Source organism: Ursus maritimus (assembly GCF_017311325.1).
Source record: "Ursus maritimus isolate PB19 chromosome X unlocalized genomic scaffold, ASM1731132v1 scaffold_X1, whole genome shotgun sequence".
Lineage (NCBI taxonomy): Eukaryota > Metazoa > Chordata > Mammalia > Carnivora > Ursidae > Ursus > Ursus maritimus.
This window is the reverse complement of record NW_024423319.1, coordinates 26,260,696-26,286,753: the sequence shown is the minus strand read 5'-3', so window position 1 is coordinate 26,286,753 and position 26,058 is coordinate 26,260,696. Positions and strand designations below refer to the sequence as shown.

Genomic DNA, 26,058 nt, shown 5'->3' with positions numbered 1-26,058 from the left:
AATCTGTCCTCCGATCCCTGTGTTTGAAAGCAGAGCTGGAGAAGAAATTTATGTGTGGCCTTTACTGAACTACGACGGGTCTGGCAGGAATGGAGCCACCGATTTTTAACTTATTAAAACATTAGTTATTTTCATAAATCATTTATTTAGCAGGTCATTATGAAAAGGCACAGAGTTTTTTTTTCATTCAGAGATGGAACAATCATTTCTCTACTTTCTATATTATACATCTTTCTTGTACAAGCAGTAGTGGCACTTCTTAGATCTACATTTGGATTTCCCCTGCCCTGGAGGGTTAATAGGAGGCCACGGAGGACGCTTTCAAAGGCAAATGTAGTTGAATTCAATTTCACACTGGCTCCTATTGACAACTTTATGGAAGCGGGCTTGTGGGAACGTAGCTATTGTAGAAAAAATGTTTAATAAAGTTTGCTATCAAAATAAATAAAAATCCCTCCATCTTATTGACTTATCTAAGATCTGTCCCTGGGCCCACACTGCTGCACAGAGCTCAACACCAGCAATGCAAGCGAGAAGAGAAGGCAATATAGGGGGTTCTGGAAGCTGCCACCTCCACCAGGTATGAAAGAGACACTGGGAGGAGGATGGCTACAGCAGGAGCACGGAAGTAACCACAGGTGAAAAAGAATGTGATTTTCTCTTTACGTTGGCCTCTGTGAAATTTTGCCTCCTGTCTTTTTAATCTTACTTCAGAATCACTTCCTTGACGGCAGTTCATTAGACTTGAGAAGGATTTTAAAGTTCTATGCATAAAAGTCTGTTCTTCTACAGTCTAAAGCCCCCTGGTATCTGCATCCACACTGATGATGGGTTTTGCTTCCGGCAGGTTTTCTTAAGGGAGAAACTAAAGGTAATGAATAGTCTCATGGAATAATTTTGGTAAAAAGGGCCTGGGCTTTGGAATCAGACATACTGGGTGTCTCAAATCTCAATTTTGCCACTTGCTGGCTGTGAGAGTCTATCAGATTATTTACTCATTCCAAGCCTCCATTTCCTTATTTATTATATAAATATCACTACACCTATGCTATCAGCGTTGTGACAAGAATCAAACAAGATAATTGAATGTAAAGCATTTGGTACAGTGCTTGGGGGCAGAATGGCACTCCATAAATGGTATATATTATCATGTTACAGAGCAGGTTGGCTGAGATTAGGGGATATTGACAACTCTGTCTATACTACTGGAAAATAATATATATTAATATAGGCCAGTGGCTAGCCTGTATTAGTCATTCAATAAATGTTGGTTGTTAATACTGTCTTGATCCTTATTAGTAGCAGACCAAATACAGTTAAGATCAATCAACTGATTCTAACATTATCATGAAAGAGAGAATGAGCAGCATTTAGCATAGTTATATTTATACAAAGCTTAAATTGTTTAAGCAAATATATTAGCCTCTTTTTACTATAATTAGGATAAATTATAAAAGCATAAAAAATGAATGGGGAGAATTTAGAGTAATAACCTAATACCTTTCGTTTTTTTCAGAAATTTACTTGGATTCTCTTCAAGTGGAATTGCAGGAGAAGTGTTTCTGTTGCTTCAGGAGAATTAAAAAAAACTGACTAGCATAAGGAAAAAGCAAACACTTTGTTGCATATGATACGGACAGCTTGATATCCGGATAATAGGAATTCTACCTCAAAGGTTAGCTTCTTTTGGGGAGGAAGTAAGGGAGGGGAAAAAACTTCAAGCATGTTTCTGGGTCTATTGATTTTTGAAAGGTTAATAGTTGGGTTAGTGTTTTAACTTGAGCTTAGTGGTAAGGATAACAGGAAGGGAGAAAATCTTCACAAATATTTTAGATCTTCTAACTGCTTGATTTCTTGGGAGAAACTTAACTTCTCATAACTCATTGGCAATTGCATTATCAAAACTGGGCCTTGACAGAAAAATATCATGAAAGGTGTATCTATTAAATCTGCTCCATTGAGCCTGTGAGCGTTGCAAAATAGTGTCATGACTTAAAATATTTTTTTTTTCTAATTTAACAAATACATTGTCTTTTGAAGATATAAAATCACTGAGTTTTTCTCTAGGGGAAAAAATCGTCAGTGCATTTTTATAGCCTTTCTGATTACTTTAGAGGAAAGTTTTGATAATCTTATGGCTGGAATACCATTCTCTACTGACTCAAGGTCTTCAGCATCAAGTAAAAATAGAACGTAATTGCTCTAAAGAGCAGATGGTATATCTATTAACAGTCAACACATCTTCTTAAACATATGGTTGAACAGGTTAACTAAAGGATAAAGTGGTGAGAGTTGTATAGAAAACTGACAGCTGTAAAATATTTTCTCTTCTTTTAAAAGACGTGTTTTAGGAAAATTCACACAATAAAATACTGTGTCTATGAGATGTTTCCCCTCAGGGCTAAAAAATTCTAAAAGAAAGGGCTTTGAGTGACCCAAGTTATTGTCCCTAAGACTCTTCTCTAAATATTAGGTTGTATTTTCAAGGCATAATGGTTCTAGAACCAGCTGTTCTAAAGAAGAACTGGACTGATGCTAGTTTTTCCATTTTGAGGCATTTATCCGCCTCTCCTTTTCTAATAGCTCTTGAATTAACAGAGATTCTCTTGCTTACTCCCTCCTTCGTTGAAGTTGTTCATCTATGCAGCCCTGGTAATATTATTATCCAGGTAATTATTCCTGTTGAAAACATAAAAAAGGTACATGGCAAGTGTCCTACAATAACAGCAAATAATGGAGCATTTAAAAAATCTTAACCAGCATTTAAACAACATTAATGACAACAATAATATAAGCCTTTCTCATAGTGACCTATCTTGAATAATGACTTTAAAGCAGAACGAGCAATGAGTTTAAACAACATCTGTATCACTTTAATCATTATCTGTTTCTAGAACTATACTGTTAATTTAAAATCATAGTCAAGGCAGTTTACCAATTGCTGTAGTTAACACGAATACTTGCTCCATTTTTTTTCCATCATTGTAAAATGCCAGATACCAAGGCCCTTGGTCCATATACTCTATGAAACCGGTCTCCTGTAGTGAGGTTAAGATCAGGTTCCGAGGGGAGTGTTGGGTATCATCAGAGCCCTTGGAGTCCTGCTTGACCAGTTGTTTTCCATCCATCAGTTTTACAAAATCAAACTGGAACAAATACACACACAAATATGAGCCACTACTTGTACTTCTAGACTAATGAACAACTTTAACTTCAATTGCCCTATTTCATACTTCATACTTCTTTGAGGTAGGCAAAGCAAAAGAAGTTATTTGTTCTTAAGCATACTTAAACACAAAAGTATATTACTAATTCTGAAAAAAAAACCCACTATATTTATAAATGTCATAAACCTCTCAGTTTTGGAGTATTCAAAATAATTGTCTAAAAATAAGTAAACCAAGAAATAGAAAAAAATCTGATTTAGTATTAGGCAAGAGAATTTTGATATTTTACTAAAGTATCAGATAAAAGATATTCGAAACCACACATTACCCTCAAAAATGTGACCATGATCTTCTCTACAAATTCAAGAGTTTTACAGTTTTTAAAACAAGTTAACAGTCAAAAATTTGAGAACATTCATTATATTTTACTACCTTTGTGGTAGCATATTTAAATATTCAAAGGACCCCCTCCTTTTTTCCCCTAATCAGTGGACAAGCGCATGGCACACATTTCCTTGGACATTTTTTTAAGAGTCGCATTTGAATGGCATTCTAATTCCCTGCCTATTCCCATCCAGAAGGTAATGTCTGGACTACAGTCGTATCTGTTGGAGAAAAAGCAATCCCCTGATGGTTATGATTCCTTACGCTACTTCTTAGATGGATCAGGGCCCCAAGTGGGTTCATGCAAGTAAGAGATAAGGAAAAAAAAAAACGAGGGAAATCAGGTGGCTAACATTTATAGAAGGGCTTTGTAAACCATTGAGGTTTTACATATTTGAGTTATTATTAACAAAAACAAGAAAAATTTCTACCTGTAAGATAAAAACCTCCCTTTTAGACTCATTTCCTTTATTGATTTGCATTTTTCACTGGGACAAGGGGTCAAGGCCATATGGAACCAGCTAAGGGGGTGTGGACCCAAAAACTAAGTAAGATGAGGGGGCGGGGAAAGCTCATGATCATCCTGTTTCAGAAAACAGAATTCAAGTTTTAAGAATATCTTCTTAAACTTTCTTTTCTGAATTTGCTCTGCTAAATGCTATTGCTTTTTTCTCAACATCATTTCTTTTTCATTTGTTTGAGTGTGATTAATTCGGGTATTTGCCCATTACAAACATTGTCTACCTTTATCTTTGGCTCCCACATACTTTGCGAGTCACGAACCCTGAACTATTCATCCCACCACCCTCTAAAAGGGTCAAGAAAATACCTGTAACATCAAATACCTGAGTGTGTGTAGGTGGAATGTTTCTTCTGCCATAAATTCCCAGCAGAGAGTCCTTGGCTAAAGAAATATTGAATTTCAGATATATAGGATGGTGGATAGTAATCTGGAAACGCCAGAATAAGCCGGGCGGAATGGTCTGCATGACCTGTGCACCAATGTCAACTTCTCCAGTGTCTATTGCCCGTCCCTTCTGAAACACTGGTTTTAAAGGTAAAGAAAATTGTACATAATATTAATCTTAACTTATAAAGCAATGGTTTTTAGTTTTTCAGCACAAATACATCAAAATGACTTACTAAGCTCTTTCTCCCTTCCTACCCTACCCATATTTCAAGGCCTTACCCAAATCAAATAATCTTCCAAGAAGCCTCTTCCTTCTCTTGAACTATTATTGCATTTATTTCCATCATTTGATTCATTTTTTAAAATAATTTTTATTTTGTTATATTAGTCACCATACAGTACATCCCCAGTTTTTGATGCAATGTTCCATGATTCATTAGTTGCGTATAACACCCAGTGCACTATGCAATATGTGCCCTCCTTACTACCCATCACCGGCCTATCCCAATCCCCCACCCCCTCCCCTCTGAAGCCCTCAGTTTGTTTCCCAGAGTCCACAAAGAACTTCTCAAACTCAATACACGTGAAACATTTGATTAACCACTATTTACTGAGCGTGGTCTGGGTAGCTACAGGACATACAATGATGAACAAGATGTAGTTCTTGCTCTCAAAGAGCTTTGAATATATGAGAGGAAATAGGACCAGTGCACAAATAATCATGTTGTAAAGGAAAATAAGTGCTCTAGGTATTCAAAGGAGTAAAGGTTATTTGGTTGGAGGATACTCCTCATTCTTAGCTGTCTCTATGCCCTTTATCTTTATTTTTCTTCTTAGTACTTATCACCCCCTAACATACCATGTCTTACTTGTTTATTGCCTATTTTCTCCCAGTAGAATATTAGTTCCATGAGGCTGTGGCTGTTTTGTTCCTTCCTTTATCCTCAGTTACTAGAAGAATGTACGCAAACAGTATGTTCTCCATACATATTTATTTAATGCATGAATGAATGAATGAGAAAAGGGTATTTATGGGAAGTAGTATTGAAGATGGGTCTTAAAGGAGGGAGAAGATTTCAACAGAGCTGTTCAGAAGAATGTTCCACAGGAAAGGAACACTTTGTACCAAAACAAAGAGGAGAGAAACTTGTAAAGCTACGGTGTACGGTATGTGTTTATAGAGAGGAACAGTTGCAGATAGGGCTGGAGGGAAATGATGGCATCCTAGGGCCTTGAATGCCAGTCCTGAGGGTTTACTGAGTAAACGATGGAAAGCCATTAAAGGTTTTGAAGAAGAGAGGAAATATCTGGATACATTAGAAAGACTGATCTTGAGTCAGAAGGTAGGATGATTTAGAGCACGGAAACACAAGAATAATAGAGAATTATGGAGCAATAATTCAGGTGAAATGACATAAAGATCTCAATTTAGGGTGGGCTCAACAGTTCACATGGGATAAGTCCATTCCAGTCAACTATAAAATAAACAAGTGGAGCTATATCAAACTAGAGAGCTCTGCACAGCAAAAGAAACAATCAATAAATTGAAAAGGCAACCTACAGAATGGGAGAAAATTATTTGCAAACCATATATCTGATAAGCTGTGAATGTTCAAAATATATAAACAATTCATGTGACTCAACAGTAAAAAAGCAAATATTCCAACTCAATAGCAAAAAAAGCAAATAATCCAATTTAAAAATGGGCAAAGGACTTGAACATTTTTCCAAAAAAGACATACAGATGGCCAACAGGTATATGAAAAGGTGCTCAACATCACTAATCATTGGGGAAATTCAAATCAAACCCATAATGAGATATCACCTCATACCCCGTTAGGTTGGCTATTATCAAAAAGATAAGAAATAACAATGTTGGTAAGGATGTAGAGAAAAGGGAACCCTTATACTCTTATATACTATTGGTGGGTATGCAAAATGGTACAATTGTTTTGGAAAACAGTATGGTAGGTGCTCAAAAAATAGAACTACCATATGATCCAGCAACCCCACTTCTGGGTATATATCCAAAAGAACTGAAATCAAGATCCTGAAGATGTATCTGTACACCCACATTCACTGCAGCAGTACTCACAATAGCCAAGATAAGGAAACAACCTAAATATCCTTTGATGAAAGAATGGATAAAGAAAATGTGATGTGTGTGTAATATACAACATATAATACGTATATAAAAACACCCCATTGTGTGTATATATGTATGTATATATACCCACACAGCAAATATTATTCAGCCAAAAAAAAAAAAAAAAGGAAATCCTGCCATCTGCAACAACATGGATGAATCTGGAGGGCATGATGCTAAGTAAACTAAGCCAGACAGAGAAAGACAAATACTGCACGGTATCACTTATGTGTGGGATCTATAAAGAATAAGAGCCAATTTCATAGAAACAGAAACTAGAATGGCTGCCAGTGCTGGAGGGAGGGGGAAATGGGGTGATGTAGGTCAAAGGGTACAAATTTTTAGTTTTAAGAAGAGTTCTGACAATCGAACATAGAGCATGGGCACTATAGTTAATAACACAGTATTATATACTGGAATGTTGTTGAGAGTAGATCCTAAGCATTCTTACCACAGCAAAAAAGTTGAGTATATGAGGTGATGGATGTGTTAATTATCTTGACCTTTTTAATCATTTCTACATTGTATAGGTATATGAAATCAGCATGTTGTATATTTTAAATATATACTATACTTGTCAATTTTTCCTCAATAAAGTTTAAAAAAATCACATATTATTGAGGAAGTATAAAACTGGGTTATCCTAAAGAGTGACAGAAATTTCAATGAACTTCAGATTATTATGAATTTTAAAAATCTTATTGTACTTTCAAGCATAAATCCTAAAAAACAAAAATTTATTTTTCAAACTAGCATAGAGAAAGTAATACTGAGATAAAAATAATTTATCTAAACTAAGGCAAGAAAGGGAAGGCACAGACTAGATGGATCAATTAGAAAACATAAAGAAGATGGAAGATAAATCATAATAAAATAAAGAGCAATAAACTAAATGCTTATGTTAAAAGGTAAGAGTCATCACTCTGAATTAAAAAGTAAAATCTGAAGACATATATTTTACAAAAAATATATTTAAAATATAAAGAGACTGATTTATAATAATAAAAGTTATTTTCTCAAAGAGAAAAAAAGAAAGAAGACAATGTACAGGAAGATTATAGCCCGGCGCTTCTCAAACCTGAATGTGCTGAAGGCAGGGTGTCTTGCTAACACGCAGATTATGATTCAGTAGGTCTGAGGTCAGATATTTCTCACAAGTTCCCAAGTAATGCACATGCTACATGGTCCACAGCCTACACATTGAGAAGCAAGGTTCTCAGGGCACTGGGATGCTAGGTATGGCAGCTAAGGAAGGGTCAAAACTGACCCTATGGTCGTTGAGTTTGGGTGACTCAGACAATGCCAGTAGCAAAAACAAGAAACCTAGAAGGAGCTGGTTAGTGTGAGAAGATGTGGAGTTTCAACAAGCAGATCTTTATTATTTATTGCCGTATTTTCTAATTATTTCCGATGTGCTAGTTTACTCTCTGTTTCTGTAGAATTCTCTGTTAAGTGGTGGTGGGGAGGGAAAGGATAGAAGAGGAGGGGCAAGAATTAGTTCGCCTTGGTTTTAAGCCACAAGGATCACACTTTAAGAGGGAAAATTCAATTTGGTCTCATTTCATACTGCCTTTATATTTTTCAGCCATCAACTCTTTCTCCACACCAAACACAGTTTAAAAACACACATGGTCTCTGTCCTTTGTGTTCGCTTGCTATAAAATTAACAGCCCATTAAGAAACACACCTGCAGTGGCTTTATTCAGAGGCCAATGCCTTCTAGCTTTTAACTCCCTAAAAGACCTCCATTATTGCTTTTTGTGTTAAGGCCAAGAGTAATAACTATTTTAAGAATGTTCACTGTTAACTGTTAATAATAGATTTCAAATGCAATTTTGAACATAATTATGTATTACAGGACACATAATTTTGTGGAATTGACATTTATAATAAAATATGCCCTTTGAGATGATAGATGACCAACCGAGGACCTTATTTTTCACTGAAAGTTACTTTTTCCCATGTGAGACAGAACGGTCTTGTGCCCAAAGGATTGTTTATGCATTTAACTCTTAAGGTCCTGGAGCTGACAGATGTCTTCAAAGAGCAGACAATTAATAGACCGTGTTTATGCAGATACTTCTGTTCTCAACTTAATGTTCAGTTTGTTCAATCGCTATCCTCATCAGGGGCTCTTATCACTTCTTAAAATGCATCATGTGGTTGTTCAAACACTATTATAAATATAAAATAATTTAAAATTAGGTTCTACAAGCACTATTTTAAAGGTGCTACAAACAGCATTTAATGAATGCAGACACTGTCATTTTAAAAAATCAGGGCAAAACTGGCTGATGGACATTAACCTTTATATATGAGCCTTACCAAATGCTACACCATGTCTTCCTTCTGCACTTTATAGCATCATATACTGCATAATGAGGCTACTTAAATGTTATTCACTAAATCAAAAGAAACTTGTGAAGTTGTGTTGTTGGAGCTTCCTGGTTACTAGCATTAGTAAATATCTGAAGCATATATACTAAGTCATTTACAAAAATGATTTTAAAAGGTGGTCTTACCCTTTGAGAGCCTGCATCATAGTTAAAACAAGATAGGTGAAGAGACATGACAACATGAATGAACATGTGGACTATAATTTAAATAAAAATAGCATAGCAAGCTAGCTGCTGCAATTTGGTATTAAAGAGAAATTCTCACAGCTTGCAGATGGAAAATTTTTCAGCCTCTAACCTTTAGAGTTGAGTGCATCAGAAAGGGGGACGTCTCCCTGTTAGCAATCTACATCACTAAATAGCCCGCTCCATTTTATCTTCTCTCGAAATTTGTTACAGGTTACAACATAGTGGTTCTTAGTTAATTTACTATTTCATTTTTTTTCCTTAATGTAGCTCAAAGGGGAAAACTAAAGAGAAGAAAATGACATGCAGACAAACAATACGGAATGTGATTTCAGGAAGACATTCTGCGCCAGGATAAGGAAGTGGAATAATTTTGGCCAAACTTAACCTGGACTTTGATCCCTCATTTGCAAAGTGTCAGCAGCGGTCCTAAAATACGGCACTAAGGTAGGGATTTTGTAGCATGAATGTTTTAATTGTCATTTAATCACTTAGATTGCTACAGCATATCAGAAGGTCCTGGAAGACCGTATTCTTCAGGGGCAGAACACTCCCTTGCAGAAATGTAAGAGGAAGAGCAAACAGCCACGGATCATATCAAACTGTGCAGTACTGTCATTAGCACAGTCCCACCAATATCCACCAATTTAGTTTGAGCTAAACACTCTCTTTATAGCTTGCAACACAGGCATCAACTGCTGAGTGGGAAAAACCAATGGCAGATGGGCCGTGTGGAAGGATGGCATGCTAACGGACAGTTGCTTAGTTCAAAAGGAAAAGGTCAAGCTACCTGGAAGGTAAATACAGAGGCCCGGAATTGGTGACAGACACTGTGTGCAGTGGCTGTATTGACTAAACCAAGGCTTCATTATCTCTAGACTCAGACACATACCTGAATACTAAGAACATAATTATTAACAAAATTGTCCTTATAAGATAGGGGTAAGGAACTCTATTCTGGACATATACATGTATTTATTTTTTCTATTTAAGGTAGCTAGACTGGATTTAATCATCCTGCACAAAACTCGGCGCAACATGAGTAGAAGACACTGACATGTGGTCATTAAAAAGATTCTCATATCAGGTCCTCATGTAAAAATGACCAGGTTAAAGGCTGTGGTATTGTCCGTAATAGCAATCTTAGCAGTCTTTTAAGGGGTTTGCAAGTTCCATAAAATGTATCTAAGCAAAGAAGATACCGGCTTTATTAACTGAAGGGAATGTTGTCCAAAGGGATGAAAAAGAAACATGCCTTAAGATTATATTTGCCCGTCATGTCATCCTATGGCATGTCCCAAACCCTCAAAAGATATCAACAAATACCTTTGGTATGGTCTTTCACCTGAATTAGTCTTAGTGTGTGTCTCATGTGTTAAGTACCGTCTCCCTTCTGTTCCTTCAAACATAGTAATTGTTTCATAGTTAACAAATCATTATGAAATTTAGAGTATCAGTGCTTGGAACAAAATGAGGAGGGGAAATGAACCCCGAATTCCTGTGATCAAAAGCTGTGAAGAGATATAAAGGGGTCAGTGAAAACCTATCCTACCCTTCCCATCTAAGAAGTAGCCATGTATAATTTTCTTTATATGAACTGTTGAAGAAAAATATGTATTCAACTCAGTTCTTCAGGGAGGGATTTTCCAGACGGTGTATTGCACATGTTTTTTATATCGGTTCTATAACCCAGGAGTATGCAGGAGAAAGAAAAGGAAGAATGAACCTTGTACCTAGTAGGAACTTGGTAAATATTGTTTCGATGAATTAACAAACTAGTAATCTTGATAACTTATTTAGTAATGTTGATCATTTATTTTGACATTTTGGTACAAGGTTTAGTGGGAGGAAGAACTGTAACATCTCCACACGGAGACCTTTGGGGATTAACTGAGAATAAAATGTGTTTAGAAATAAAATACCTCTGCCTTCCTGACACTGATAATAGACAGCTGATTGTGTGGGAAAGTCCATTAGTGAATATTACACTTGAGAAATACATTAGTGTGTAAGTGTAAACAATTACGTCCAGACACTGAAAGACTTCAGACTCCAGTACAGTAGCCCCTCTAGTATTACATGCATCTTCCCAGACAGAAGTGAAATGGTATTGTTAAAATCTCACCATTAATTAAAAGGCGAATTTTGAATTGCATTTTGACCCTGTGTATCTGTTTGTTGAACATATTATTGTTTAAAAGACATAATTCTCATCTTAGAAGTATTTCTTCAAGTTCTGTCATAAGGATTTCCACTTTCCTAAAAATTTTTTTTAGATTTCACAGTTCTTCCGGTGTGTTACAATGACCACTAAGTAGTATTCACAAACATTAGTTTCCAAATTTCAGGCTCTCCTGACTTGATATACAATCTCATACTGTGAAACACAAATTGTGTTTGCAGAATGTCAGTCTGTGGATTATTACCAATGGTACATGAAGTAGTCAATCTCTTTGAATTTCATTGGTAAAAACTTGAACTGACTCAGAATCATGGGTCAACATGGTATAAAACACCTTCTTAAAAGAAAATAGTATTGCCACTAGCAAAAAAACCCCAACAACACCATATTCAAAGGTTAATGAATAAATATGGACCATGCAATGAAAAGTCAAAAAAGGAAATTAAAGAAATGATTTCCACTTATAATATCATCAAAAAGAATTTAAAAAAAACTTAGGGATACGCTTAAAAAAAGCTGCAAGTTGGGGTGCCTGAGTGGCTCAGTTGGGTGAGTGTCCAATTCTTGGTTTCAGCTCAGGTCATGATCTCAGGGCCCTGGGATGGAGCCCCACATTGGGCTCCATGTTCAGTGGGGAGTCTGCTTTGAAGATTCTTTTTAATTTTTTTAAAAAGATTTTATTTATTTATTTGTCGGTGGGGGGAGAGAGCACAAGCAGGAGGAATAGCAGGCAGAGGGAGAAGCAAGCTCCCCGCTGAGCAAGGAGACTGATGTAGGACTTGATTCCAGGACCCCAGGATCATGATCTGAGCTGAAGGGAGATACTTTACCACTGAGCCACCCAGGCGTCCCTGCTTGAAGATTCTTTCCTTCTCCCTCTGCCCCTCCCCAACCCAGCTCACGCTGGCTCCCTCTCTAAAATAAATAAATAAATAAATAAATAAATAAATAAATAAATAAATAAATCTTTTTTAAAAAAGTTGCAAGACTTGTACACTGAGAAATACAAAACATCATTGAAAGAAATTAAAGAAGGCCTAAATAAATGGAAACACCCATATTCATGGATTTTAAGATATACTATTATTAAAATGGCAATACTTCCTAAGCTGATTTATGGATTCAATTCAATCCCTACCAAAATTCTAACTCCCATTTTCCAGAAATACACAAGCTGAGGTAAAATTCATATGGAAATTCAAGGAACCCAGAATAACTAAAGCAATCTTAAAAAAATAAATAGGAAAACACTGGAGGCCTCCCACTTCCTGATTTCAAAACTTATTACAAAGCTACAGTAATGGTACTGGTATTATACGGTAGATATATAGATCAAATGGAATAGAAGTGAAAATGAAGAAATAAAACATCATATTTATGGTCAACTGAATTTCAACAAGGGCACCAAGATAATTCAATGGGGGAAAGAATAGCCTTTTCAACCAGTGAACTGGTGATGGACAAGTGGATATCCACAAGCGAAAGAGTGAAGTTGAACCACTCCCTCATGCCATATATACAAAAATTAACTCAAAATGGACCAAATATCTACATTTAAGAACTAAACCTATAAAATTCTCAGATGAAAGCACAGGCATAAATCTTTGTGACCTGGGATTTGGCAATAGTTTCTTAGACATGAGATCAAAAGCACATACAACAAAAGCAACAATAGATACATTTGACTTCTTCAAAATTAAAAACTTTTGTGCCTCAGAGGACACCATCAAGAAAGTGAAGAGACTGTCTACAGAATGGGAGAAAACATTTGCAAATCATATATTGGAAAAGAGACTTGTATTTAGAATACATTATGAAGACTTAACAAACTCACCAATAAAAATACAAATAAACCAATTGAAAAACGGTCAAAGGATCTGAATAGATGTTTCTTCAAAGAAGAAATACAAATGGCCAATAAGCACAGGAAAAGAGGCTCAATATCATTAGTCACCAAGGACATGCAAGTTAAAACCACAATGAGATACCACTTCATACCCACTAGAATAGCTAAAATAAGAATGATAAACAATAACAGGTGTTGACAGATATGGAGAAATTGGCACCCTTTTACCCTTGGCCTCTCAAAAAAACTGAAAACAGGTGTTCTAATGAAAACTTGTACATGAATGCTTATAGCAGTATTATTCATAATAACCAAAAAAAGTGAAAATCCACAAAAGGTCCATCAATTGATGAGTGGATAAACAAAATATGATATACTCCCACAGTGGAATATTATTCAACCATAAAAAGGAATGACATATCAGTACATGCCACAACATGGGCCAACTTTGAAAACATTATGTTAACTGAAAGAAGCCAGACACAAAAGAATACATATTATATGATTCCATTTATATAAAATGTACACATAGGCAAATCTATAAAGACAGGAAATAGATTAGTGGTTGCCAGGGGCTGGGGAGAAGTGGGGATATGGGGTAACTGCCAACGCCTATGAGGTTTCTTTTCGGTGTGATGAAAATGTTCTAGAACTAAATAGTGATAACGGCTACACAACTCTGAATATGCTAAGAACTGCTAAATTGCACACTTTAAATCAGTGAATTATACAGTACGTAAATTATAGCTCAATAAAGCTGTTCCAAAAGATATGGTTCTAAGCTCTAAATTGGCATGCAGAGCTTGCACGCGCGCGCACACACACACACACACACACACACACACACACAATCATGAACTGTCATAAGAGTTTTGATGTGTTTCCAAGTGGTTTTAGATGGTCACCTACTACCTAAAAGCTGAACTATCGCCTGGCCAGTATTTTAGAACATGTAATTGGCAGCACACGGCAGGGATGCCTCTTTTCTATATTTTTAGACAATGCTAGATGTTAGTTCTATGTAGATTATTAGGATCACATCTTCTATACTGGGATGGTGGCAGGAGGGCTTGACATGGCTCAATTTATCCAGCACCCACTTTTGTGTCTTAGAATGTAAGTCCCCAGAGACAGGGAAGTCATGGCTGTCTAAAATCTTGACATCAACCTACCGGGCATTTGATACAGGCAATTATATTACGGCGCACCTATCCCACAGTTGAGAGTACTGAGGGGGTTGTACAGCTTCATGTTCCAGGCCTTGGGGAAAAGCAGCAGCCCGCAGGGGCACCGGTTCTCATGGGTTGTCCTATTTGCTATTGCCTTTAATTTCTATCTTTAAGGAACCCGGAAAATCTTCAATAATATCAAATTAAAACTTCTTCTCACAAGCAAAACTCACTACGTGTAGTAACAATAATACTGGGGCGCCTGGGTGGTTCAGTCAGTGAAGCATCTGCCTTCGGCTCAGGTCATGATCTCAGGGTCTTGGGATCGAGCCCCATGTCCATTGGCTCCCTTCTCAGTGGGGAGTCTGCTTCTCCCTCTCTCTCTGCTGCCCACCCCCCCCACTCATGCTCTCTCTCTCTCATGCTGTTTCAAATAAATAAATAAAATCTTTAAAAAAACCCAGTAACAACAATAGTAATACAAAATTGGGCTAGATAGTAGCATCCATGGAACACTTACTGGGTCCTCTTTTGGAACTCCTACCTCTCATTTCCACAATATCAAAATCTCATACTCAGTGTGCCATAAAATTCCGTGTCCCAGTTTCTCTCTGAGGCTCCTCCCTCCTCTTTTCTCTTGTCCAGACTTTGGTCTCTTCACTCTCTCTTTTCTTACTGGCATTCTCAATGTCTCCCTCTCTACTGGTTTCTTATTCTTCATCTTCAAACAAGCACAAGTCTCTCTTTAAAAAAACGAAAAACAAAAAAACAACTAAAATGACCCAACTGCCCCTCAACCTAGTTATCATACTATTTATCTCCTTCCTTTCCTTGCCAAGCTGTCTCCATCTGCTGCCTCTATTGCTTCATTATCCATTTACCACTTAGGCTATTACCATCTGCATTTTCCCCCACTACTCTATTAGTCCATTCTCCTAAATATGCGCTCTTTAAGGTCAACTTGGATTGATTTTTCTGGTTTCTCAAGGCCCAGCTCAAACTACTTCTATAATAAACAATCATCTTTTCATCTTTTGTCTTTTAAGCCTCTTAATCACCTAAGCATCCTATCTCTACTTCTGTATGCCAGTTGGTTGCATGCGAGTTTGCATTGTGGGCATGTATGCGTGTTTCCTCTAGCTCTCCTGTCGAACAGGATGTTTCTCAAGGGCAAAAGCTCTCTTCTGCTTCATTTGTGAGCATTCTAGAGTATTTAGTACAGTTAAAATGGCATCTTGACTCACATAGCACTAAAAATCATGAACTTCTATGCCTGTAAATACTAAGGTTTCAGTTTTCTTCCCTTGATATTATTTTCATGGAGAGGTTGGGTGATAAAGATACCTTCTGTGGGATATATAGTGGACACAGCAAAAGGCAAGGAAAACAACTAAGGGAAAATGTAGTTACAAGAAGAGTTCAGAAGTAAAACCAGAGGCTCATGGTATTAGAAAGGTGAAAGCCAAGAAAGGATATGTGATTATAATCTACAGGAGCGCCGAAGTTACGCAAAGGGAAATGTAGACTTGTGCATTAAATCCTGGAACTCTAAGATTTTGTTTTCAAAAGCACATTTTATATATGAGAATTACCTTTGACTTCATGCAAAAGTGAGTAAATGTTTGAACTTCCTCCAAAAATAATATAGGCGGAAAGATATAAACATACTCAACAGAATTAGGAACACACATGGTTTGTGAATTTTCTACAATGCACTGTTTCTCTCAAAGAACTATGATGGTATAAAGATGCTGTGGGAAGATCCCTTAGCTTCTGAAGGACTACTCCAGGAGGATCAATATGCCATTCCATAGTACACCACCACTTAGCGCCCCTGTCAGGTGTATACTGCTAGGCTAGAGGGACCACAGGAAAGGTGTCTATTAGTTAAACAAACAAACAAAAGTAAAATGAGGATTAAAATGAAACAAGAAGGAAACATTAAACATATATGACCAAGAATATTTAACATGAATTTTTTATACCGTAAATAAGTTTGCCTTTTAGCATAGTGAACCCTTCCCATAAATCTGTTTTAGAAGTCAGGTCTCCAGTATGCTTTAGAAAAGCTTTTGTTAAAACTGAAGTATATTGATAAAGTGATTTAATATAGTTGAAAACAAGCTGCAGCACTCTAGCTGGGCCCCCTGAAACCTTGTATTAGAGAAACATCTATATAGCATTATAGGAAACATTTACTGTAATTTGCCATCAATCTTTAAAAATAATAATGTTACGCTCCCAACATTGTTGTCTTTGTTAGTGCATTACTACTATTTTATTCATGTGGTTTGTTGTGCTTATATGAATTATTCCCAATTCTACCACAATGTCCTGGGCTCTAATATCCTTTAAGTAAAAGATACTGAAACTATGGGTTGACTCAAAGGGCAGCTGAGTGCATTTTAATATCCACATGTCCTATGAACCAATATTGAAGAACCACAGAGTTATACTGCAGGACTGTGTTCCATCTGAACGTACAGTGATTACCTGGGTGGGGTTGGTGCAGTTCTTTACTTTGTACCACAAAATGACCCTTTACCTACTGGCTGGGCCTGTGAAATAAATGTCAATGAAACTATAAGTAAATCTGAAATTCAAGCTTTTACAAGGTCCGCAATCATCATCAAATAAATTGCTCCCAATATAAATATGCTGCAGGTAAAACAAAACAAAACACCTCAACAACAACAAAGCCAAAAAACAAGTAGAACACACACACACACACACACACACACACACACACACACACCCTTCTCCAGCTGGGTCTACAATGAAAGGAGGTCATCAAAAGTACTTTTGGGCTGTTAACTTTCAGTTCCCAAGGTGTGTGGGTGTTCTGCTTTGAGGAGTAGGGAGAGTCTTCTTGAACCCAGGTCTTTGGAGGGAAATGTAAGATTTGCAAAGTACTCTTACGGAAAAGATATACATTTGACCATATGCATGCAGATTTTTAATCAAGACAGCTGCTACTTAAACAACTGGCCTTGAGAAAAGAAGTTTTAAAAGAAGAAAGAAGAGGCTCCAGGAAGGGTCTTGGGCTAACATTTAGGAAAGACTAGATCCTCCTTTCAGCTGTGCCTGTAGTTATGTCTGTTATGCAAGCCAAGTCTCTTAACCTTCTTGTGTTTTCCTTTTCAAGTGTAAAACAAGGGTAACAATAGCTGCTGCGGCATAAAACTGTTCTGTGGATAAAAGACATTAAAGTATTTTGAAATTGTAAATGCTCTCTAAGTGCAGACTGTTATTGTTACATAGATGTCAAAAATCCAAACTTACAAGGCAGAAAACTGGGAATTAATTCTTTGAATTACAACAAAATTCTCTGCAAGTAATTTAATGGCAAAGTGGCTTTCACATTTTACAGACATACGTTTCAACCATTTTCCAGGAGTGTACACGCCTTTTGCAAAAATAGGTCCACTTTTATTCAGAACGGCTAATTATTCTTCCTTAACTGCAGAATTCGAATTCACTGACTCATAATGTACACAGCTGGAGGGGACCTTAGAGATAAGCCAGTCCCACAGAGCATCACCCCTTGTTTGTCAAAGCTTTAGCAGCTGGGAGGAGAATGGAGGGCAAAGAAAGAAAAGGTGAAGGCAGGGGAAGTGTGACAGGAATCTGACCCCCCCTTCCATTTTATCTGGAGAGATGTGGCTTTCATCTTTCATTTGTGCTTCGGGTAAGATATAATTTGCAAAATGTGTTTCCCTGCCCACTGTATTCCTCTTCCACTCCCTGAAAGTTTTAAAGCTGAAGGAGAGCAGAATTTGCCATCCCACAATATGATTCTTTGATGTAAGGATCATCTTGAAGAAACAGCAGACATAAGAAAACCGTGTAAAAGTTCCCCTTTTGTCGGGACATTGACATTTATAAGGGAAATCGCCATCTGTAAGGGTGTCTCCCTCTCTGTACCAGGAAGATGTGCATAAATCTCTAGAAACTCTTATCAGTGGAGGAGAGGACTTAAAGCTGCCTACCAAGCATACTCTAGCTCACTGTGCTTGGCCTGACCGGCTCCTATAACTGGCTCCCCGCACCCCCAACATCTTTTGTCTTTAGCTGGAGATGGTATTTAAGGTGGCGGCCTGGGCCCTTCCAGGAGCTACTCTGTTTTCCTGGGTCTCTCCTGTGTATGCAGGGGGGGTGTACAAGTTATTAAACTTGTTTTTCTCCTTCCTGTTAATCTGCTTTCTTTTTCAGTACAGCAGGGGTGGGTGGGTGCCTCAGCCAAGAACCTAGTAGGTGAGAGGAAAAATTATTTTTCAACCCGAACAAAGCCAACTCCCTCCTTTTTCAGATAAGAAACTGGAGCCCAGAAAGGTGAAGCTCTAGTCATTGCTTGGTCTGGGCTAAAGCATCTTCAGGACAGGCTGTAGGCTGTGTCACATCAATCAGCTACATGTTGTTTCTATGGCCATATATTCAGCAGACATTGAACTAGAAAATACCTTTTTCCCCCCCTTCAACTTTGTGGTGACAGATCTTATAGAATGAATTTAAGAGAAATGCCACTTTCCCCCAAGGCCAGACTTTTGCAAACATTATAAAGGACATAAAGGCTGACTTGAGTATCCTTTAGCTCTGTCTCCCCATCCACCCTTTTGGTTCCTGTGCTCTATTTTGGCATCCAACCTGCAGGAATTCAGTACCATCAACTACCCGATAAACGTCTTTATTCTGATGACAGCTGACAATGTTGGACTTTATCTGAGCCCTACGCTCCTGGAAAACTGCTAGTGAAGAAATCCTCCCAACATTTGTTTTCCAAAACCCTCTCACTCTTTTATGTTTTAGGAAATGGCTTACAGCAAAGCAAACAAACAAAACCCAAAAACAACTCCATTAAAAACCCCTTCCCCTATGACTTATTAGATATGGTCTCTGTCCACCTTTCTCACAGCTCCCATAAGAACTGCAGAAGACTCCTTTGTTGACCTGTAACAAGGCCAAAGACGGACCTTTCCCCTTTTGCTGGAGCCTGCTGAAAGACCAGAGACAGACCGTCCAGTTGCCTGTTCTTTGTCTCATAAATAATCAGCTAAGATTACAATTATTTGTTCCCATTCAACTAGCTAGATGTGGACATAAACATTTCCGGCTCAGCTGACTGACTGAGACTTCCCCTGAGTACAAGACAATCCCAAATGTAAATCATCCCACATGTTCCTTATCTACTCCTCCTAGAAAAGTCTAAGGCAAAATCCATTCTGCTCAGACACTCTGATCTTTCGATCTGGACTGCTTTCCCTATTGCAATAGCCTGAATAAAATCAATTTCCCTACCTATGCAGTTTTTGTCTTTGATACTTCCTTAGAAAACTCTTTAGCAATTTATATGTTTAGTTTGTGTTATATTATTTCAATAACAGATGAGAAAACAGAAAAGGTGGAATCAAATGTCCTCGTTCTAGTTCAGATCTCTCTGTGTGTTCTTGACCCTTCTGGATCTCAGTTTCTTCATCTTAAAAAAAAGACATTGGATTTGATAATGTTTAGGATTTTAACATTCCATATTAGTTGATAAATTACATTGTAATTATTTTTAGTTCAATTTATGGATGTTATGTGACAGGTCTGGGACTAAGTCTTTTACTTTTTTCTATCCCCTGCGCTGTTTAAAGCAGTTGTTACATGATGTTTATTAAAGAGAAAGAGTTATGACTAGCTTGTAGGCTTTTAAGGTAGTTGGGGCTGTTTTAGTATAATGCTTTCAATTCTATAAATGTTTACTGAACAACCGACAGCTGGCTTTCCTGGTACATTCCAATATGTGATTGTGACTTTTTTCTTCCTTTTGAAATTAAATTCAAATTATTCAAGTACATTTCAAAAATAAAACCTTAGCAGGCTAAATGTCTATAATCAAATATTATTTTCTTTCATTTGGAAAACTAAGTGGTGAGAAAGTTCTTTAATCTCCTAAGGAGAAGTAGATATATATAACTACTGCTAATGGGGAACCAATTCCAGCAGAATGTGATTTTTTTTTACAGTGCCATTCTATTTATCCATCACTTTGACGATGAAGGTGATGATGATTACAAAATAATAGATGTTAAACTGTGAAGTAAAGAGAGATCAAACTTTAAAAGGAGAAAACATTTAAATCCCAAGAAGGCCATCTTTTGTGGGGAAGCTGATAGAAGTTCGAAGCAGGATCTACAGTACCTAACCGGATGTCAATAAACTCAAGGTAATTACCAGTTGGTCCAATAATAAGTACTGCTAAATTTAACCATGTGCCTGGCACTGTGCTTTACAACCATCATCTCACTTGTTCCTCAAGACCAACTTATGAGACAGGTACTATTATTATCATCTTTGTGTTGCAGATGAGGATAGTAGTTCAGCAAGGTTGTACCAATTCATTGCCTGAGGTTAGAGAGCCAGGAACTGACACAGTCAGTGTTCAAAGCCAGATCTGTCTGACTCCAGAGTCCAGGATCTTAACCACAGCACTACAATGCCCAGTCCTCTAGGGGTGTGAGGAGAACAATGTAAAAAGGATTATCTGGTTTTTAGTTTTATATTTTAACGCACACAGCATCATTAAGACAAGCTTCTACAATTGTATTTATGGGGTGTGTGATGTCTAGAAAATCATAACAGGATACAGCTGACCAGTTGAAAATATCCTTTTAGGTATATCACATCTTCCACAAGGTTTGGTTTAGTATACACATGGCATTACAAAGCAGGAGCTATGTTTTTACTTGCTGAGTGATATGCAGTGAAGACCTAACACAGCAGTTACAGTTACAGTTACAGTTCAGGTTTTATTCACACTGCCACAGAAAGTCATTTAAGATAACAACTTGGTATATATGGCATCAACCCTTAACGATTTTTCTTAATAAAGTATTAAACTGGAATTGGTTTGGACTGTTTGTTGTTATAACCAAGCAGAAACTTAAAAACAGTTTTTCATTTATGAAACTCATTACAACACATTAAAATATGGCTGTATAGCATTTCTCTAAAAGCCATCATGAATAGACTCTGGGGCTTTGCTTTCATTGGATAAAGTGTCTTTTGTGGTTTTCATATACGTTTTGTGTGTTAATTTCAGTACAGTGTAGAGATAAGGCTCCGAAATCAGAGCACCAGTTTCTAGCTCTGTGACCTTGGGCAAGTTACTTAACCTCTCTGTGCTTCCGTTTTTTAATTTGGAAAATGAGGTCCATAATGTTACCTTCATGATATAATACATGTGAAGCGCCCAGATCAATTCTTGGCACATGGTTAATTATGCAATATATTTCAGTCATCATCAGCAAACTCCAGCTAACCCCCGGACAACACTGGGGTTAGGGAAGCCCATCCCCTCCCTCTCAACCCCATGCAGTCAAATAATCCTTGTATAACTTGTGACTCCCCAAAACTTAACTACTAATAGGCTACTGTTAGCCAGAAGCCTTACCAATAACATAAACAGTTGATTAACACAGATTTCCCATGTTACATGTTATATACACTGTTTTCCCACAATAAAGTAAGCTAGAAGAAAGAAATGTTATTAAAATCATAAGGAGGAGAAAATACATTTCCAGTGCTGTGCTGTATTTATTGAAAACAATCTGTAGAGAAGAGGACCTGGGCAATTCAAACCCATGTTGTTCAAGTGTCAACTGTGCTTTGTGGAAGGGAATTACAGATATCTGAATTAGAGTAAACAAATGAACATGCTCTGGTAACGACTATGTGATGACCTTCTGTCTTGCGTGTTTCATTTTCTTCAAACAGATAACTCATGATTTTCAAGTGTGAATGGCAAGAATCCCTAGGCACCAAATGGTGGCTCTTGCACTTGCACATATAAGGGAATCAAAGAGTAGGAAAGACGATAAGAGAGAAAAAGCCTGAGTCCAAGTGTACTCAGACCCTTTCCTCTGTCATCTCTGACCCTCAGCCCCTCTCAGCAGCAACAGTGGAATTGCTGGGAAAGGTCAGCCCAGGCTAGAGACACTATTTCTAAACGAGGACATAAAGGAAGCTGTATTGTGAATCAAAAACTAGGGACAAATCATAATGTTCTCCTGAAACCTAAGCATGAATTTTTACTGAAGCATAGACCAAAGCAGAATTACATTTTCAAAAGCAAACAAAAACAAAACAGCAAACCCTACAAATAACCCCCCAAAGAAACTAAAACACAAGTAAAGATTAGTAACTCAAGCAACTACAAAACAAAATACCTTGTTTGTAACTCATCGGCCAAAATAAGACTGTCTTATCACCCCTATAAAGTTTTAAGTTTCTTCAGGGTAGGGTTTGGGTCATTCATTCATTCATTCATTCACCTGTTTGTATGTGATCTCCTAAAAATATTTAGGATTGGGCTGGTTCTATGTTCTGTTTTCAATTTCTGCTTTTGGAATTCACATCCTGAAATTTTACATTGTTTGAGTCCCTGTGTGCTGAATCCTATTTCAAGAGAAATCATAATAGAAACTTTCAGCTATTTTCAATATTTATTTATTGAGACTAAGATCATTCAATTGAATAAGATGTTGGGAATGCTGGTATGTGACATTTATTGTAAATAAGTCAGGTAGCTCAAGCTTATGTTGGTTAAATTTAACAATTCAGTACTCAGAGTACTTTTTTCTTTTCTCCAACTGTGAAGAATTCATGTTCCCCAACTAGAAAAAAATTCATGTTCCCCCACTTTGACATAAACATTCACCCTTATATTAAGCATAAAAGGCTTGTTCTTATTATAAACAGAAGAAATTTCCATATACCCTTTGTAAAATGTTATATATAAACGTTGGGCTCGGACACAGAGAACTTAATCAAAATCCCATGTTGCTTCAGGGTAGTTATATGCGAAATGCAATTTCCATTGTATTGAAACCTCCATCCTGTAAATATTTATCTATTTTCAAAATTGCCTACATATTTGAAAAGTTTAATTGGTTTATACTCAAGGCACTAGAGAAAGGAAAATTTGCTTTCATAAGACATTTACATGTATTTATTCTGTCCACGCAGAGTACTTCTTTCGAGTGATCATGAAATTTAATGTGAAGTGAAACCATCCCAGCTTTGGTTCTAATGACCAGATTAGAAGAAAAGTAATCAATAATCAATAAATCAATCATTTTGATCACTGTACCTTTTTTCTCTGATTTATCGGAAACTTTTCCTCCAATTGGAGAGTAAGTAGTATCCATGGATTCGGTCCCTCTGTTCCCTTTGCTAACTCCATTTTCATAGAGCTGTCCTTCAACTGGTTGCAACTGCCAAGTCAGGCCGAACAAATGCACTGCTGCAAGAAAACAAGCCATACATGAACTTATTCCAGACTTGCTGAGAAGGTCTCTAAACCAGCTGTCCCTGTCCACCTAAATATGCCGTGACCGGTTTTCTTTTACTTAGGCCAAGCAGCTTGGAGTTTATACCTATGTCATACATGTAGCTACTTTTATTAAGTAGCTATTGTTAAAATGTTGAGGCTGCAGCTATCCCAGTGATAGATACTGGGGTACTAGTGAAGCAACCACAACGGGATTAGTCGCTGCTCCTCAACACTGTTATCCCTTCCTTTCCCATTTCCGTTGGTCGTGGAACCTTACTTTGTATATGGAAACTGCAGAGCAATGGTGGACAGGCTATCGTGAGAACATGGGAGGCCTTCGCTAAGCCAGTTTCCTGAGTGCCTAATATGCATAAGTTCCTATGATAGCTGCTACAAATGTTAAAATATAGATGCCTATTAGGGTAGGAGTTGGAAGTAATACAAGTTTAAAATAACTATTATATAATGCCCAGTAATTGACACAATACAGGTTCAACTGCTATCAGAGGATTAAAAAATACCTGTGTTGATCAGAGTGCAGGAAAATGGGTACTCTCATATACTCTTCATGAGAGTATTAAGAAAAACCCCACCCTTGTGGAGGGTAATGTGGCACCATTTATCAAAAAACCTTAAAATTTGGCTTACCCTTTTAGCCCACAATTCCATTTCTGAGTTAATTATGAATGTGTACAAACTACAAGGCTATCCACTGTAATATTTAAAAACTAGTAGAAAGTTATGATCAATCTAAATATTCATCAAAAGGAGATTAATGAGATAACTGATAGTATAAATAATAGAAGATTACATTGTTATTAAATCATGTTACAGAAGACTATGAACTGGCATGGGAATAATTATGATGCATCAAATGAAAAACATCAGGCTACTAAACAGTATGAATAGCATGATCTATAATGTGTGTGTGTGTGTGTGTGTGTGTGTGTGTGTGTAGACAAGTTGATATCTGGACAGAGAAAGGGCTATGGAGGATATATAACAACAAGATCACAACATGGGGGCTTATGGAGGATTTTAATTTTCTTTTTTAGGATTTATGTATTATTGATACTTCTTACAATGAACATGGGCAATGTCTGCCATCTGGGGGAAGAGGAATTTTTGTTTTAAAAGAAATGGTTTATTTTCTAGTTTCAAACAAAATAATCCTTACAAAACATTTTTAAAAAGAAAAGAAGTGGTTTACTTTCTGATTGCTGTGGCTAGAACTTTCATTACAATGTTAAATAATCGTGGTGAGAGTGGACATCCCTGTTTTGTTCCTGACTGTAGAGGAAAAGCTCTGTTTCTCCTCACTGAGAATGATATTAGCTGTGGGTTTCTACACATGGCCTTTATTATGTTGAGGTATGTTCCCTCTAAACCTACTTTGTTGAGAATTTTTATCATGAATGGATATTGTACTTTACCAGATGCTTTTTCTGCATCTATTGAAATGGTCATATGGTTCTATCCTTTTATCAATGTGCTGTATCACATTGATTGGTTTGTGAATATTGAACCACCCTTGCAACCTAGGAATAAAGTATCACCTCACACCTGTCAGCATGGCTAAAATCAACAACACAAGAAACAACAGGTGTTGGCGAGGATGCGGAGAAAGGGGAACCTCTCACACTGTTGGTGCGAATGCAAACTGAGGAAGCCACTCTGAAAAACAGTATGCAATTTCCTCAACAAGTTAAAAACAGAACCCTACAATCCAGCAATTGCATTACTCAATTATTTACCCAAAGAATACAAAAACGCTAATTCAAAGGGATACATGCAACCCCGTGTTTAAAACAGCATTATTGACAATAGCCAAATTATGGAAATAGCCCAAGTGTCCATTGACTGATGAATGGATAAAGGAGATGTGATACATATATATGATGGAATATTACTCTGCCATAAAAAGAACGAAATCTTGCCATTCATGAAGACATGGATGGAGCTAGGGAGTATAATGCTGAGCAAATAAGTCAGAGAAAGCCAAATACCATATGATTTCACTCATATGTGGAATTTAAGTAATAAAACAAATAAGCAAAGGGAAGAAGGAGAGGGAGGCAAACCAAGAAACACACTCTTAACTCTAGAGAACTGATGATTACCAAAGAGGAGGTGGGGGGGTGGGTCAAACAAGTGATGAGGATTAAAGAGGGCACTTGGGATGATCACGGGGTATTGTGTGGAAGTGCTGAATCACTATATTGTACACCTGAAACTAATATTACACTGTATGTTAACTAACTGGCATTAAAATATAAAAACTTAAAAAAAAAGAAGTGGTTTAAAGGAACAACAGATTAAAATTGGCTTGGCAGATCAGGGATGCTTTAATGAGGTAGGA

The 26,058-nt window shown here is 37.1% G+C and overlaps 1 protein-coding gene across 6 annotated transcripts in view; it reads right to left on the bottom strand.

The window, feature by feature from the left end:
* The window catches only part of TENM1 (teneurin transmembrane protein 1), a 535,869-nt gene that overhangs the window by 250,011 nt on the left and 259,800 nt on the right, over nt 1-26,058 (bottom strand). For 2 of the 6 annotated variants that reach the window (XM_040628235.1, XM_040628241.1), the window contains exons 3-6: nt 23,542-23,669; nt 17,881-17,895; nt 4,397-4,588; nt 2,936-3,146 (exon numbers count right to left, since the gene is read on the bottom strand). In XM_040628235.1, the coding sequence (XP_040484169.1) occupies nt 2,936-3,146; nt 4,397-4,588; nt 17,881-17,895; nt 23,542-23,669 (546 nt within the window). Of the gene's footprint in view, nt 1-2,935; nt 3,147-4,396; nt 4,597-11,022; nt 11,044-17,880; nt 17,896-23,516; nt 23,670-26,058 lie in introns of all 6 variants that reach the window. The other 4 variants (XM_040628223.1, XM_040628229.1, XM_040628232.1 and 1 more) reach the window with 3 other exon arrangements.